Consider the following 14551-nt stretch of genomic DNA (forward strand, 5'->3'; position numbering starts at 1 on the left):
GGCTTTGACTTGCATTTCTCTGATGATGAGTGATGTTGAGCATCTTTTCATGTGTGTGTTGGCCATCTGTATGTCTTCTTTGGAGAAATGTCTATTTAGGTCTTCTGCCCATTTGTGGATTGGGTTATTTGCTTTTTTGGTATTAAGCTTCATGAGCTGTCTCTCTGGCATTTTGAACTGAGGCAGGGCTCCAGGTGCTTCCCAAGCTGTGTAACCTATAAGAGCCCATGACTGTGCTGGCTTTTACAGAGCCTCCGTGAGATGTCCGATGAACCTTGTTATACTGTCTTAAAGCTCCTTGAGGTGTTGTCAAAGTAAGTCATCCCTTTCGCAGGTTGCTGTCCTTTTTTTTTTTTTTTTTTTTTTTTGATTTGAGTTTTCAGCCCAAGTGTGAAGTTTAAAATGAATTTTCAGCTGCCCATTTCCCCAGCTCCTTTCCTTCTGCTCTTTTTATCGTTTGGAATCCTGATATTCCAAGACAATACAGATTAAAAGGGTGGTTCAGGCGCATTCATCGAGACTGAAAAATGTGAACAATTCCAGTTCCAATTCCCTCCCTTGGCCCCTCAGGCCCCTCAGGGTCTGACCCCAGATACTGTTTCCCCATTTGTACCCCACACTCCAGTTACCAGTCTTGTTTTGAACATCCTACCTTCGTGGTTTCACAGTCGGTGCACTTGCCCAGAATACCCGCTCCCTTCTCCTCAGCCTCCAAGGCTCTCCGCATTTGGTCTCCTTCCTAAATCCCTGTGGCCCCTGACGCTTGGTTTGTGCCTCTTTATTAGTACTTGACATAGTACTCGTACGAGGGTAGGTTGTGTGTGATACCACCTTCTTCACGTGGCCCATTATCTTACCCTTGACTGGGACTTGATTAAACTCTTTGATGCCTAAGGATACCATAAGTCTAAACTTGCCTAGGAATGGCAGAAGGTACGCTTTTCTAGAAACTCAGAGACATTATCGTGAGATGTGAATCTGAGATTAAGGGGTCGGCAGCACTGTCCCACATGAGGAGTCTTTCCTTCTCCGCACCTTCTTCACTCTTAGTCTGAGATCAGCAAGTCAGTCTATGGGAAACGTTGCCCGTCAGCTGCATCAGCAGCCTGGGGCTGAAGCAGGTGACTGAAGTAGAACCGTGGCTTCCAGCTTTGGGAGAATCCTCACAAAAGTGAAAACCTTGTAGCTTGAGGTGCCTATCAGTTTTGATTTTTCGGTTGCTCCTCTGTAAAAAAACAAAACAGAACTTACTGGATAACTTACACTTTCTTATTCCATCCATATTTTTTCATCTGTTCACTTCTTCCTACGAACTCATTTCATGTGTTCCTTTTATTTATTCATTCAACTCGGGTTCTTTTTGAGAAGCTACTTTGGACCAGTCACAAGACAATTGTTCTTTCTTCTCAAGAAGCCCAATTTAGGCAACATGTTAGATTGAGTAGTTTACAAGTTTTTTAATAGACTGGTAAAAGCATAGGCCATGCAGAAACAAAATATTCATATAGCATTGTTTCCTGACAGTGCTGTGGACAAAGTTTGCTGTTCACATAAACATATCTCTATAAACAAAAAAAATTCTTATTGAGTTTAAGCACACGAAGAAACTTCTTTTAGTGATAGTTTCTGGCTTCTGGGATTGCTACTGCTCTCAGTCTGAGGGCACATATAAACACCTGCATGTTGACACAGGTGCCTTTTCTCCTCTATCCACACGTGTCCTCTTTTCCATGTCTATCCATAAAACAAACCCAAAGGCCCTAATGGTTTTCCTGTTGCTGACAAGTTGTGCAGAGAAGGGCATGCCACGCTTTGAGGGCCAGTGCATTTCACTCATAGGAAATGACAGAGAAGAAAGTAGGAGGGCCAGAAGGAGGGCCAGCAGTGTGAGAAAAGGACTGGGCTGGGAATCAGGACACCTGGGGTCTCGTCTCATCTTTGTGCCCAACTAGCTGTGTGACTTCTTGGAGAATACGGGGTGGGCGGGGGGGGGGGTGTAATGAAAGATTAAAAGCGGTGGCTTTAGAATCTTACAGGCCTGGGCTTAAATCACATTCTGGTTAAACGACTGTGGGCAAGTTACTTAACTCCTCTAGCCCAGTGTTACCTGCACGATGTGGAGCGGACCTGCTGCACGGGGTGGGCAGAGTGCGTAACTGATCGCCCGTGTGTGAAGGATTGTAGCACCACCACCTGCTCGTTTTTCAGCCCAGAAAAAAAATGACCAAGATCGGGAGAGGCTTCGAAAACATCATGTGCGGAACAGCTGAGGGAAGGAGGAAGTTCATCTTCCTCTTAACAAAGGAGGCTCAGGCAGAACACGAATGCTGTCTTCCTTTCAGACAGCTGTGTGAAGGGGAGAGTGAGCTGGGGCATCAGGGCAAATCAGAGACAAGGGGTGGGGATCAGGGGCAAATTCAACCCCAGGGCAGACGAAGCCTGAGCAGTGGAGCAGCCCAGCCGGGGAGTGAGCAGCTTTGGGCCTGGGAGGCCTGGCGGTGTGGCCTGGTGGCCTGATGACCACCAGTTTGGGACGCTGAGGGGAGATCTTTCCTCTGGGAGGGAAGGTTCTCTCACTGCCCCGCTCCATTTTTTCCTTCCAAGGATTCTCTTGAACCATCCGTGGGTTATTCCATTTATCCTTTGATGCCTCCGTGAGGGTAGCAGTTGGTTTTGTGTGTGATGGTTTGTCACTGCTGGGGGTAAACCTCTTCATTGGTCAGGGCTGTTTTTGTTCTCCCCAGCCCCACCCGGACGCAGGCGTGTTTGTTCTGCTCTCCTTCTGCCTGCCGGATTTTTCTTTAAGGCCCCATTCCTGATGTCATGAGACTGTCAGAACAATTTGCTTCGCTTCTGAAAACCTTATCATGTGAGAGTCACTACGTACTTGCGTTTTCCTCCCCTTCGTTGAGGTCTGCAGACTTTGGTATGGCAGCAGCCATCTGGGAGAAGAGGAGGTGCAGAGAGAGCTAGGGGAACACATGTGCTGTTAATCAGGCTTTAAGCTGGGCTTGGTCGGCAGAAAGACGGGGATTAGGCCTCCCAGCCTAGCTCTTCCCTTTGCTGCCATCAGGTGCAAACACCAGCTGTTTGGGGCTTTTGTTTCTCTCTTCAGTTTAACTTTTGGACAGTTGACATAGAGAAGAGTAAAGGCTTTTGTAGATGTGGCATAGCAGGGCTGGAACATGCAAAATTTTTTTGTTGTTTTTTTTCTTCTAGTATTGTTGAAATGTAATGGACATACAGAACTGTATACGTTGAAGGTGTACAGCATAATGATTTGACTTAAATACACCATGAAGTGATTATCACCATAAGTTTGGTGAACATCCATCATCTCATGTAGACACAAAATTAAAGAAATAGAAGAAATTTCTTTTCCTTGTGATGGGAACTCTGAGGATTTACTCTCAACAACTTTCATATTTAACACCCAGCAGCATTAACTATAATCATCATGTGTACATTACATCCTTAGTATTTTTTTTATCCTGTAGCTGAAAGTTGGTACCTTTGGACTGCCTTTATCCAGTTCCCCCTACCCCCAACCCCCACCTCCAGTAACCACAAATCTGATCTTTTTCTATGAGTGTGTTTGTTTTTGAAGTATAATTGGCCTGTCATACAACAGAGTCATTCGGTATTTCTATGCATTTCAGAATGACACAAAGACGATTTGAATTAAGCACAGTCTGCACTGGGAGCACTCACATTTCCCTTCTAGCTGCTACTGCTGTTGCTGCTCATTCCCTACAAAAAGTCCTTGACACATTTTTCCTTCTCACCAGAGCCTCACAGTAATCTCCGTAAAACAGGGAAAGTAGGAGTGAATAGACCCATCATACAGGTGAGGAAACTGAGGCTTGGAGAAGTCATGGGATTTATTTAAACCAGACAGTCATATGAAGGACCTGGAGTTGGAACCCAATGAATAACATGGACCTGATTTTTTCAATGATGGGCCCTAGAGCCAGATTCAGGTTAAAGAGGAAGTGGAAGCTCAGTCCCCTTCCACCCGTGTTCACATATGAAATACTGAGTGCCTAGTACGTAGATGGGAGCCACAGTGGCAGGCGCTGGGTGGCAATACAAAGCACTCAGAGGCCCAGGTCTTGTGCATAAACTAGTGGAGGACAGACATGAGTAGATGGGACTTGAGATGGTGTGGTGAGTGTCCTGAGTGAGGAAGTTAGGTGCTAATGGAGCACTCCAGAGGGGTACCTAACCTGGCCTTGGGAGAATGGGGAAGGCTTCTGTGCAATAAGTGACATCTCACTTGAGACCTAAGAGGTATTGGGTCAGGAAAGGGTGTTCTAGGAGGAAGGACAAGCATGTGCAAAGGCCTGAAGGCAAAAAGAGTTGAAAATTTTCAGTGTGGCAGGAAAAGAGCTTGGAGAAGAAAGCAGGGGCTAGTTCACATAGAGCCCTACAGGCCTTGATAAGGACTTTGAGCCTTAGCCTGAGGACAGTGGGAAGTTGGTGAAGGGTTTTAAGCCTGGGAATATGGCTTTGTCCTATTCATATTCAGCAGCACGAGGAGGATGGGAGGGAGGGCCGAACTTAGGGAGAACTGCTTGCTCATCCCGGGAGCTACTCCTTCTGCGAACACGTCAGGCATCCCAGTTGCCAAGATTCATCCCTCCCAAATTTTTGCACTGAGGTTGCTCCCATGCTGACAGCCAGCTCTGGGCCAGTGGTTCTTTTATGCTTAAGCAGAGAATGAGAGTCCGCAACCAGATAGAAGAGTTTTTTTTCTGCTTCCCCAGTTTGAGGATCTGTGTGCAGGGGAGAATTAAAAGAGATATCAACATCGGGGTGACCTATTCTAACAAAGCCACTGGCAAATGCCAGCCCCACCGCACACAAGCTCATGGTCCTCATGTGAAAAACACAAGTAATAAAATACCTCCCTCAGATCTTTGCGAGGATCCAGTGAGATGGTATATCTAAAGTACCAGGCTTGTAGGAGTTGCCCAGTAAATACTTATTCCCTTCTCCTTTCTTTCTGCCTTCCTTTATTGCTGCTCCAGCAATCTTACAGCCCTTACAAAGCCTGATACAGTCTGACCTGTTCCTTTCTTTTTTCTTTTTCTTTTTTTTTGAAGAAGAAAGATACTGCTTTTATTTCCAGGTAAAATGTGCACATGTATAACCTACTTTCTCCAGGTTAATGTGAGAGTCCAGTAGCATAGTGAGATACAGATACTCCCGTGTCACGCGGTAGGGGACCCAGAAACTGATCGAAATATACATTGAAACATGATGTAAGATAAAGGTACACAATTGTATTCCAGTAAAGAACTCAAAAAAAAAAAAAAAAGATAAATGTACATTATAATCTATAGGTAAAGAATGAGTTTTTCAAGAAAGGTGCTGTGACAATTGATTATCCACGTGGACTAAAATAAATTTAGATGTCCTATCTCATACCATGCAGTTCTAAATATATTAAAGGTGACCTGTTCCTTTCTGACCCGTGCCATCCTGTCCTCCTCCAGGCACTGGCGTTCCAGCACTGGCTGCCTTGAACTTTCTTGGGCACGCCAGACGTACTCCCTCCTCAGGACTGTCTGATACCTGTGTGGCTTGTCTCCTCATCTCTGCAAGCTTTTGCTCGAATGCCGTCTTCTCAGTGAGACCTCCCCTAACCACTCTCTTTAAAACTCCCACACCCCTCACCTTATTATTCCCTTCCCAGCTTTGTTTTCCTCCAGAGCTCTTATCACCTTCCCCAAAGTTACACAATGTAATTGGCTTTATTTTCTATTTGTGTGTTCAGTATTTGATCATTATCCCCTCCAGCTGGCTTATACACTCTACAAGGACAGGAAGTTTTTGATGTCTTGTTCACTGCTGTATCTCCAGTGCTTAGAACAGTGTCAGGCATGTAATAGGCTCTCAGTAAATGTTTGTTGAATGAACAAATGAATGAAATTGGTTAGCTCTCATGATAGATACCATCCGGCATATGGGGAGTTGGGGGGGCATCTGGTACTAAAGCGGCTTAGTTGCCATCTGAGGGCTTTCCCGCAATCTGGGTAGTGACTCCCGGCTACCCAGTTAGGAGCAAAGGGCTTCAGCCCTTCACTCCTCTGTAAAATGAGGCCCTTTGCCTCACTAAATAGCCTATTTTTAGGAAAAACTTAACCCTAGAATCTTTTACACAGAAGCACTGGTTAGCTTATGGTTCTGTTTGAAGGTGTGGAAACCAGCATTTCTCCCTTTAGCTCCTCCTGCCAATTAGTACTGCTGGACAATTTAAGTTGTTTTTCTCCTTTGTTCTCTTCCTGCCCTCGACTCATTGAACTTAAAAACAATCTCCCATTGAACCTGATGGCAGTGCACTGCCTCATCAGGGACTTGGTTCCCAGAATGTGGCCTGAATCCATTTCCTCGCCAGCCTTTGAGATCTCAGGAAGTTACTGCGCATGAAAGAAAGCTGCTGTGCATGGAAGAAGTGAGATAGCCGTCCCCTGGTGAAGCTGTCTATTTGCGTTAGATTCACGCAGTCATTTACTCATTCACTTATTTCTTCACCTTGAGAGACACACTCAGATGGGAGAGACGGAGAGTAGACAAATGATTACAGCAGAGGAGATATGTAGGTGGAGGAGAACGTTTTTGTGTTAGTCGGGTTCCTGCTACAAAAATGTCTATTGTATAACAACCCCAAACCTGTGGCCTCCAACAAAAAAATATTTACTTCTTGCTTCGATAACTACAGGTCAGCTAAGGTGGTCCTGCTTCAGGTAGGTCAGGTTCTGGTCTGTCCTTGTATCTCTTTTTCTGGGTCCCAGACTGAAGAGGCCGTGGCTACCTGGGGCAAGCTCTTCTTGTGGCCCGTGGCTGGAGTACAAGAAGCCAAGCCAAACCACACAAGCACATCCCCAGCCTGTGCTTGCATCACATTTATAACATTCCAGTGGCCAAAGTAAGTCACAGGTCAGGCCCACCGTGAGGAAGGTAGGGATGAATACTCTGCTGTCTGTAGTGGCAACATGATTGTATAGTTCTGTGCCAGGGAGGGACTGAAGAGTTAGGAATAACCAAATCTACAAAGCATCTAGCTCCGGCTTTGGAAGTCAGGCAAGGCTTCCTGGGGGTAGTAACTTTCGTCTTGAAGTATGAATGGTTTTCGCGACAGGTAGGCAGGCAGTAACATATGCAAGTGCCTGCAAATTAAAAAAATAAGTGTGAGTGTTGTCTTAATATTTATTTGAGTGGTCACTGTGAGCAATATGCAAAGAGCTACAGGAAGATAAAATAAAGGTCACCAGAGTACCTGCCTGTGAAATCCAAACTTCATGGGGAAAATCAGAAAGATACAAAAGAGAAAAGGAAAATATGTAACCAGCACACTCTTATTCAGCTGGATGGGGCAAACCTGAACTCAGAAAGGAAGCTAGAATATATTTTTAGTAGCTACTTTTGGTACAGGATGCAAGATATGTGCTGTTTTATATTCATTATTTCACTTAATCCTGACAACCTGTGAGGGAGGTCCTACTGAGGAACCTGTACCTCAGAGTGGTTAGGTCACTTGCCTAATGGATTGCAGTTAGCAAGTTGCAGTGTGGGAGTACTTCCTAATAGTTCTGTTTTGCTAAAGAGCAAAGAATTTATTCATAAAAATTACTAGTGTACCACACTCTAGTTTGTTAAGTAGGGCTGCTTTAAAATTTACTAAATCCATGTTTTTAGTGTCTATTGTATATGCACTACTGTGCTTGTTAAAGGTTCCTGATCCTGGAGTAATCTCTGCCGTCCCGCCTGGCTGTGGCATTCTGTAGGTCTCATCTTCTTCTCATTGCTCATCAGTTTAAAATGCCTCAAAGAAAACAGGATTCTTGCCCATGGTTCTACACAAAAATGCTCACTCTGAATGATGAGTTTTGAAATTCTAACTCTTCCTTTCCCCTGGATTATATACACACACCAGTAAGTGTTCTTTCTCCTTGGAAATGGAGACAAGCTTGGTGAGTTGCTCCAGGTCCAGCAAAAGTAAGAGGTGGGACTAAGTGGAGAATAACAATTCCCACTACTGTGCAAACTACCTCTACCTAACACTAATTCTCGTGTCATTACGGAGCACAAATATACTGCAGTGAAACGTCCCTATGCGTGAAGAAGCGAGCATTTGTGAATTTTTATTTCTAGTTTCCTACCAGTAATCACTTGACAACTGGAATGAGATCTCCCTGGTCTTCCTGATCTTTAGCGTGAGATTTTAGCCTAGCGTCCCATGAGTTTGCGGAGAGGACCACCTCGTTTTTGCAACCATCCCTTCCCTCTGCGGATCGTTAAACACTGACAGGCGTTTTTGTGTGCTCTCCATCTTGGCGGTCCAGAACTGAGTTGAAGCATGTTTCATAACCTATTTTCTATTTGCTCAAGAGGCTGGCAGAACTGGTTTCCCCGATCTCAGGCACCATCTCACATGGTCAGTTTTTCCCCCCAGACATGTTTTAAATCTTACAATAATGAACAATGCTTATAGGAACGGCCTCTCACTGTGTGGCGTTTACTCTCATGATTCCACAGGTGGGTGATGCTCAGATGCTGTTGCCTCTCATTGAGCTGAGCTCGGACGGAAGGAGAATAAACTCTGTCTCAGACCGGTCCAGAGAGGGGGCGTGAGTAGGAATGCCACTGTAGGAACAAGTGACCTGTCTGGCAAGGAATGCAGCATCCTGAGAGCCTCTTCTTGACGTCATCCCACAGACCACTATTTCCTCGAGGGAAAGGGCGCTTAGGATTTTGCTATCAGCCACCTCTAACTTTTGCCTAGTGAAAAGAAGACATTTGCTGCAGAACTAAGATTTCATTTCATTTTGCATCTTTTAATCATCCAAGCTACAGTGACTGTTGTTTAACTGAGAATTGTAAGCCATATTTGTTACTGTCATTTTTGTGTACGCTTTTCAAGATGATCGACTTAAGCTTCCTGACGGAGGAGGAGCAAGAGGCCATCATGAAGGTTCTGCAGCGGGATGCTGCCCTGAAGAGGGCTGAAGAAGAGAGAGTCAGGTAAGAGGCTTGGACATGGGGGGCGGATGGACGGTCTGTAAGAAGATGGGATGGTTTTTTTTTGCCTCAACCTTCAGTGGTAGTTCTGAATTGGAGCCTGACTTACTGATTCCAATTTCAGGTTTATTTCCTGGACGGAACTTTTTCCTCCTTGGTATCTCTTAATTTCTCCCATAGGACTCCTGCCAGAAAGTCTTAATTAAAAACCTAACTAAACCCCTTTCCCTTATTAAACACTGGATTAAAAATGAAATACTGTATACAAACACATACATACATTGACATCCATATATATATTTATTTATATCCACTTATTTTTTTACTGAATCTGCTTTTTTAAGAAATGGATCACATACTAAATTAGAAAAATTTTTAATTTCTCAAGTTTTGGGAAGAAAAGAAATTGAAAAGTAGCTCACTTTTTTGCATATTTTCAGAAATGTTTGGATTGGTTTCAACAGCAACTGAAATTAGTTCTAACTGAGCCAATTTTTCATTTGTGTTCCATAAGGAGTGGCTCCTTTGACACACTATTTTTTTTTAAATAAATAAATAAATTTATTTATTTATTTATTTGCTGTGTTGGGTCTTCATTGCTGCGTGCCAGCTTTCTCTAGTTGCAGCGAGCGGGAGCTACTCTTTGTTTTGGTGCACGGGCTTCTCGTTGCAGTGGCTTCTCTTGTCTAGAGTACGGGCTCTAGGCATGCAGGCTCAGTAGTTGTGGCGCATGGGCTTTGTTACTCTGTGGAATGTGGGATCTTCCTGGACCAGGGTTCAAACCCATGTCCGCTGCATTGGCAGGCGGATTCTTAACCACTGCACCACCAGAGAAGCCCCTGTTACACTATTCTTTTTGGGAGGAACCCAAATGTACCACATCAACAGTCCTACCGCTTTCACTCATCTGCAGGGTAGGAGGAGCATGAGATTAGAATGCTGAAGAAGTGGGCTTGGGTCCAAGCCCTGCCATCTATTGTCTTTGTAATCTGGGGCCTTGAAGGCAGTGAAAGGCTTCCTGAATGCAAGTTGGTCATAATAACTGCATGATTGCCAACCCAGAAGTTATCCAAAAGGAACATGAGCCCTGTTCTTACTTCTTGGGATACCACAATCATGAATAATGGCTTTATTTGTACCCATATTTTGTCTATTTTCCATATTTTGACCCTGGGTGCTTTATAAAAGAACATGCTAAAATTCACTTCAAGCAGTCCAGAGTGTCTGATTACGGCTACTAACAAGAATTTGCATATAGACAGTGCTTAACAAATTGCAAGGGGCTTACATGCCTGTTCTTTCTTCTGAGCACACAACACTCATGCAGTTGGGGTGCAGGGTGGGATGTAATTATACCCACTTCATGTGTGAGGAAGTGGGCCTTGAGACAGGTCAAGTGACTCACCCAAGTTCACACAATCCGTAGGTGTCAGAAGTGAGAATTAAATCCTGGCCCACAGGTACTCATTCACTAACTCTACCTCCCCTCCCTGAGAAAACTATAGCAGACAGGACATCCTGGGACCCGGCCATGGAGAAGGGGCTGGCTGTCTTGGTGTGAGGTAGGACACTGAGCTGCGGTGGTGACAGGCGGTGGCTCTAGGTAGTGGAGATCACGAGAATGGGGCCCCTTACTTGTCATGCTCCTTCCCAAAAGTCACGGCCCCCCATTCTCAGCAAGTGGGGTACCTTGAGCAGTGTTCCCAGAGAGGTGGGGGCTTACACCAGTCAGCCCTCAGAGTCTCTTTACCCGTTCACAGTTGGTGAATGTTATCCTCTGTGTTCCTCCCAGCAGCCCTCAGATTTGACAAGACTGTTAGACCCATTTTAGAAATAAGGGGAGAGGACAGCATAGAGAAAACATTAGTTGATTTTTCAAGCATAGTGGGAAAGGGAAATTCCTTTAGCCTCTCAGAAGACGAGATGGAGAGGCTGAGAAAGAAAGCAGTGGAGCTGGGATCGCACAGCGTCCCGTCCCTCTTCCCACCTCAGGATGTGGGGCCCCTGAATATTGGCGAGCTGGGATCTTTGATTCCTCCCACTTGCAAGACCTTACCTGTGGTCTGTAATTCTCCTTCCTCTATCTAGCTGGGTTATGAAGGGAGATTCATCCTCCCTCTGTTCTATGTTGGCTCCAGGGATGCCAGGTTGCTGGGTCTTCCCTGTAGTTCTGTGATTCTGTATGAAATGAGTGGAGGTGTTTCTCAGGCATCTACAGTAATTGCTGAAAATATCCTTAAAAATTCAAAGTTCTGCCTAGAACTGGCCTTGTAAGGGGTGTGAGTGTGTAGCCACTGGTGCCAGCCAGTCTACAGCCACAGCAGGAATGCTGTGCGTCCTTTCGTAGTGGTGACTTTGCAGATTCTCCTTCTATGCACTGTCCCTGAGGATGCCCAGGAAGCTGCCGCTGGTGCTGCCGTTGTTTCTTGCTTTTGTAAACTGATAAGAAGAAGGCTTGGGATGGTGAAAATCTGGTGTGAGTCAAGTCCTGTTTACTGCCACCATTCTGGGGGCCTTCCTAATTAGGCACCAAGCAGCTCATGTGGACTTGACCACAGGCAGGTCCAGGACTGAGTGACTGTGTGCAGGGGACACAGACGGGCACAAGGCCCATAGCCTGTGGACACTGACAGAGGCCCAGCCCATGACCTGCTCCACACAAGAGGGATGGCGCCATGGCACCCTGTGCTTTAGCACTGAAAGGACCTGAGATGGTGCTGAGGCTGTCTGCTCCTGGGCTGCTAGAACCAGAACTAGGTCTCTGGTCTCTGAAAATGCTCTTCCATGGGCTTTTGCTTTATCAGCCCCGTCATCCTCCAGCTGTTTGTCTTTAGCTCTTCCATCAGAGTTATAGCTTGACAGCTCTGGAAAGATTTTTTGGGGTCCATGTCAGACACTTTACAAATAACGAAGGAAAAGCCCAGAGAGGGGAAGTGACTTGCTCAGGTTCACACAGCTAGTCAATGCCAAAGCCATGACAAGAAAAGCCCTTGGTCTACTGCTTTTCCTTCTGCCCCATGCTGCACACGGGTATTGCTTTTTCAGAAGAACAGTAAGGGCCCCAGCATGGACCTTGAGTCAAAATTGATATGAGTTTGAATGCCTTCCTCACCATGAATCAACTGTGGTTCATTTGGCAAGTTACTTGACCTCTCCGAGCCTCAACTCAGAGACTGGGAATGACCCTAGTACCAAACTCAAAGAACTACAGTCAGGATTAAGTGAGATAATTCTTAACCTTCTTAGCACATAGTAGATGATTGATACATTTTAATTCCCTTATTCACCACTCCACCTATGCCTCTAAAAAAAAAAAAAGGAGAGAATTCTCTGGTTAGTGATCTGATTCCTTCGAAGGAAATTCCTCCTAAAACTCTAGACTGTTTAATTCAGCAGAATTTAACTGAGCACTCATTAAGTATAGGGACCTTCTCTGGACAAATGAAAGGAATTTTAGGGTAATTGAAACATGGTCCCAGCGCTCAAGGAATTTACCATGTATGCATTTAATGGGCTATCAGCCGCAAGTTTAAAACCTCAACCTTGTTTCCCTAATGTGATTTTACAAAGCCCCAGTCCTCCTCCAAGTTAGTAGGTGGCCTTAGAAACATAAATAATTCGATAATTCTAGTATTAGCCTAAGCAAAACATCATTAGAGAGGCAAATCTGCCACTGAAATTCAGTCTGCTCTTTCAAATGCGAATTCATTATGCACTTTGGAGTATGACCGTCTGTAGCCGTGAGGACATTGCTAATGGATTACAGCACTGCTGCCCACTAAGACCAGACACTGCTTCAGAGTCCTTTTCGGGATGGCTGTAGATGAGAGTTGGATTCGAATTGAAATCCGTTTCCCATTCCTGATTTACCCAGTGCTTTGACGTGTTCACGTCCAAGCTCTTTCAGGGCACTTGGGAGATGATTTATCCTTTATGTTACCTCCCTTCCTGACTTCATGGATGAGAAAATGAGTGTCGTACAGCGGAAGTGTTCAGTTCCCAAATCACTCAACCTGTTAATGGTAGAATGTGGATTTGAACGCAAGGGAATATCCACTATGGTATCTCTGGGGTTCAGTTAGAAGGCGGCAATTCCAGGTCACTGTCTTTCATGCTGCCTCCCTACCTGCTGCCACAAGTGCTGGGCCCAGTGATAATGATGCATCCCTACCCAGCTTGCCTCCCTAACTACCAGTTGGAGACATTGCACAAACCAGCTGTGAAGCAGACATCAGTATGGATTCTTTTTCTCTCTCCCCGCTGCCTCCTCCCTCTCTGTCCTCAGTTTTTTTTTAAGAGACACAACCATACATACATAGATGTAATTTTAGTCTTTTATGGTTTGAAAATGACACACTCTAGAGGTGGTATTTCCTGTGCTTTGCATCACACTGCCAGCAGGAAATCATTGCCCCTGTGAGTCTGTACACCACCAGCACCACGTCCCCCACCCCATAAACACACAACCACATCTAGGGTGATGGGCATTCTTGCAGTAGATACCATCTCAACCGCGACCACATCTTATGATCCTCAGCTGCTGCCTTAAGACCTAGTTTCTTTTAAATGAAGGCAGCTGTCATTGAAGAACTGCTTTCCAGGACCTCTGATGGCGTTTTCCGTCAAAGCAAAGAGAAAAGGAACCGACATTGTACACAGAACCTCACATACATTTTCCCCTTTCATCTGCATAACAGTGTAACCGAACCCACTTAACAAGGAGGAAGTAGGGTGGAGGAGGTTAAGTGCTCTGTAAGATTGAAACCTTGCTTATCCAACTACAAAGGCTGCACTTCCCACACACTGTGCTGCCTCACAGCAGACTGTGGGGCTCTGTGATGTGTCCACAACACAAGTGATGCATATTTCTTCTTGTTTTCCACCGTAAAGAACTTTTGCAACTTATTTCATTTTCACATGGGTTTGTTTTCAGATTCTCTATCAAAAGTTGAATTCCTTCGTAGAAAGAGTGAAGTGTGATAGCCATCTGAGAAATAAAAATCATGCTTGGCTTTCTCAGGCGGGATGATGGGGCAGTGGAAAGAACGTTGGCTAGGAGTCAGGCTAGCTTCCGGCCCCGGCTCTATGTGAGCTTAGGCAAACCTCCTAACCTCTCTGGGCCTCATTTCATCTATAAAGTGAGGCCATTTGTAACTATCATCTAAGGTCAATTCAAAACAAACACTCTCTCATTCAAAACAAACATCTAAGTGTACTTTCAAATTACATAGTCTAACCATCTTGCCCAGGTTAAAAAATAGATCTGGGGAATGGACAAATCAACCTCTCTGGCTAGTCTGTTGCTTCTTACTATGCACAGCTGAGCAGATAACATCAACCAGGTCCTGCCTATGAAGTGAGGCCTTTGCTTCATCATAATGAGTAGCTAGAAGCTGGGGTGTGCTCTCTAAGTACTAGGAGGAAAAATGTTGAACCCAGAATGAAGGGCGTCACTGCTTTTCTGGCTTTCCTCTGAAAGTGCTCACACTCTCTCTGCACCACAGGAGTTGACATTGGCGGTGAGGGC

General features: G+C 45.1%; 1 protein-coding gene across 5 annotated transcripts in view; it reads left to right on the forward strand.

Moving 5' to 3' along the window:
* The window catches only part of SYTL2 (synaptotagmin like 2), a 129291-nt gene that overhangs the window by 60665 nt on the left and 54075 nt on the right, over window positions 1-14551 (forward strand). For 4 of the 5 annotated variants that reach the window (XM_057748667.1, XM_057748669.1, XM_057748668.1 and 1 more), the window contains exon 2: window positions 8542-9027. In XM_057748667.1, coding sequence (XP_057604650.1) covers window positions 8927-9027 — 101 coding nt within the window. In that variant the 5' untranslated portion in view covers window positions 8542-8926. The remainder of the gene's footprint in view (window positions 1-8541; window positions 9028-14551) is intronic. The other variant, XM_057748666.1, reaches the window with a different exon arrangement.

This window comes from Hippopotamus amphibius, chromosome 9, assembly GCF_030028045.1.
Source record: "Hippopotamus amphibius kiboko isolate mHipAmp2 chromosome 9, mHipAmp2.hap2, whole genome shotgun sequence".
Classification (NCBI taxonomy): domain Eukaryota; kingdom Metazoa; phylum Chordata; class Mammalia; order Artiodactyla; family Hippopotamidae; genus Hippopotamus; species Hippopotamus amphibius.